The sequence below is a fragment of the Eimeria necatrix genome, genomic scaffold (genome assembly GCF_000499385.1).
Source record: "Eimeria necatrix Houghton genomic scaffold, Enh_scaff713, whole genome shotgun sequence".
NCBI classification, from domain to species: domain Eukaryota; phylum Apicomplexa; class Conoidasida; order Eucoccidiorida; family Eimeriidae; genus Eimeria; species Eimeria necatrix.
Genome location: NW_013651745.1, coordinates 253 through 2,593, shown reverse-complemented (window position 1 = coordinate 2,593; position 2,341 = coordinate 253). Strand labels below are relative to the sequence as shown.

The 2,341-nt window shown below is 58.3% G+C and overlaps 1 protein-coding gene across 1 annotated transcript in view; it reads right to left on the bottom strand.

Moving 5' to 3' along the window:
* The window catches only part of ENH_00072510 (hypothetical protein, conserved), a gene marked incomplete at both ends in the record, with an annotated part of 8,708 nt that extends 6,816 nt beyond the window's left edge, over positions 1–1,892 (bottom strand). The window contains one exon of the mRNA XM_013577581.1: positions 183–1,892. Coding sequence (XP_013433035.1) covers positions 183–1,892 — 1,710 coding nt within the window. The remainder of the gene's footprint in view (positions 1–182) is intronic.
* Between the last annotated feature and the right edge of the window lie 449 nt (positions 1,893–2,341).

Genomic DNA, 2,341 nt, shown 5'->3' with positions numbered 1-2,341 from the left:
CCCCCCCCGGGGGCCCCCCCCGGGGGGCCCCCCGCCTGGGGGCCCCCCGGGGGGCCCCCCTGGGGCCCCTCCGGCAGCCGCAAGTCCAAGTGGAAGTCTGTGGAGAACCAGGAGGGAAAAGTATAATACTCATAGTCCAGCAGCAAAGGAAAAAGAGCAGCAGCAGACAAAGCTTCGAAGACTTGCTGCAGCTGCTGCTGCTGCGAGATGCCCTGCAGCGAAGGCTCCAGCAGCTCCAGGGGGCCCCTCAGGGGGGCCCCCTCGCCCTTTGCATGCGCCAAAAGCCCCAAAAAGGGTGCATGCAGGAAGTCTTGCTGCTGCAGCACTTGGGTGACCACTGGTCTCTGGCGGGTGACCACTGCAGCAAGCAGCTGCTGCTGCGGGCCCCACACTTTGAGTTCTCCCGTGTCTCCGTGGGGACTGGTCTCTTTGAACTCGAAGGTCAGCTGCTGCTGCTGCAGCAGCGGCAGCCGCTGCAGCAGCGGCAGCCGCCGCAGCAGCCCGCGGCGCTGCTGCAGCAGCAGCAGCGCCCCCGGCTGCTGCTGCAGCACTTTCTCCACGAAAAAGCGCAGCAGCACCCCCACCACTTCTGTCTTTTGTGTCTCCTTTAAAGCTTCTCCAACTGTCTCCTTTTCTGTCTCTTTTACTTTTTCTCTTTCCACTTTTGCTGCCAGCAGCAGCAGCCCCTCGAACCCGTACACTGCAGCAGCAGCGCCGCGGTACAGCAGCAGCCGGTACTGCCGGCTTGCTGCAGTCCACTGCTGCTGCCACGCCCAGCAGGGGGCCCCCTGGGGGCCCCCCGGGGGCCCCTGGGGGCCCCCCGGGGGCCCCTCCTCCTCGGGGGGGCCCCCCTCCTCCGGGGGGCCCCCCTGCTCCTCCGGGGGGCCCCCCTGCTGCTGCGGGGGGCCCCCCTGCTGCTGCGGGGGCCCCCGGGGCAGCACCCTGGCGAGGGTAGTGTTGAAGAGCAGCTGCTGCAGCGGGGACCTTGCTGCAGCAGCAGCAGCAAAAGTGTGGGGAGGGTTTAGAGTGGCGAGGACTTGTGGGGTGAAGGCAGCAAGAAGGGCCTCGTAGAAGAACTTGAGGCCCTTGGGATCGAAGGCCCGAGGCGATCCCAGGTAGTGCTGCAGCAGCTGCTGCTGCAGCGCAGCAGGCCGCGCGAGCAGCCGCTGCGGCAGCTCGCGAGCAGCAGCAGCAGCAGCAACACTGAGGGCCCCCGGGGCCCACAGCTCCAGCGAGTGGGCCAAAGGGCCCAGCACAGCCTGCAGCAGCTGCAGCAGCACGGGGGGCGCATGCATGCGGACTTGCTGCTGCAGCAGCGCAGCAGCAGGCTGCAGCGCTGCTGCAGCACGAAAGCCCTGCAGCCCCCAGTCCACCCCCGTCAGCCGCAGCAGCAACTTGTTCAGTGCTGCTGCATTCAAATAAGAATTGGAGACAGAAGAAATAATTGTCTCTTCAATTTCAGCAGCAAAGCCCAGCAGCGTGTGGCTCAGCAGCTGCGGCAGCTGCAGCTGCTGCACCAGCAGTTCTGCTGCGCTGCGGCTCGCGGGGGCCCTTGCTGCTGCTGCTGCTGCTGGCAGCAGCTTCGTCAGCAGCAGCACGTCGGCCCCCAGGTAGCAGCTCGCAGCAGCAGCAGCAGCCACCACCAGGGGCCCCACGCCCCCGGGGGCCCCCCCCTCCCCGGGGGGCCCCCCGGGGGCCCCCAGGGGGGCCCCCCGCCGCTGCAGCCAAACCCTCAACGCGTAGGGCCCCGCCCAACCCACCGCCCGCTGCAGCAAACCCTTAATTAGGGTTTCTATCAGGGGGGCCCTCACTAACTGCCGAAATAAAAGAGACCCAAACCGGGGGCCCCTCAACTCCGAGAGCAGCAGCGCAGAAATGGGCGGAGGAGTCATTTCTGAGTTCAAACAAATCTTTATTTTATTTTATTTTATTTTATTTTAATTTAATTTCTTTTTTAATTAATTTTTTGTTTTTTAAGTGGTTAAGTGGTTTGAAGGGTTTAAAGGATTTAAAAGGTTTGAAGGAGTTAAATGGTTGGAAAGATTAAAAGATTTAAATAACTATTTCTCCAAAGATTCAAAATTTTAAATAATTAAATTATTCGGGTGATTTAGATTATTTAAAAGATTAAAAGATTTAAAATAAGATAAGCATTTCTTCTCGCCATTGGCATGCTAGTAACTAACCAAATAGCTAGATAAATAGCTCATTAAAAAGACAATTAATTAATTAATTAATTAGTTAATTAAATATTTAAATTAAATTACAAATATTTATTAATAAATTGATAAATGGAGCTCTTTGAAAGTTCATAAACATTTCCTCTCGCCATTCTCTGTAA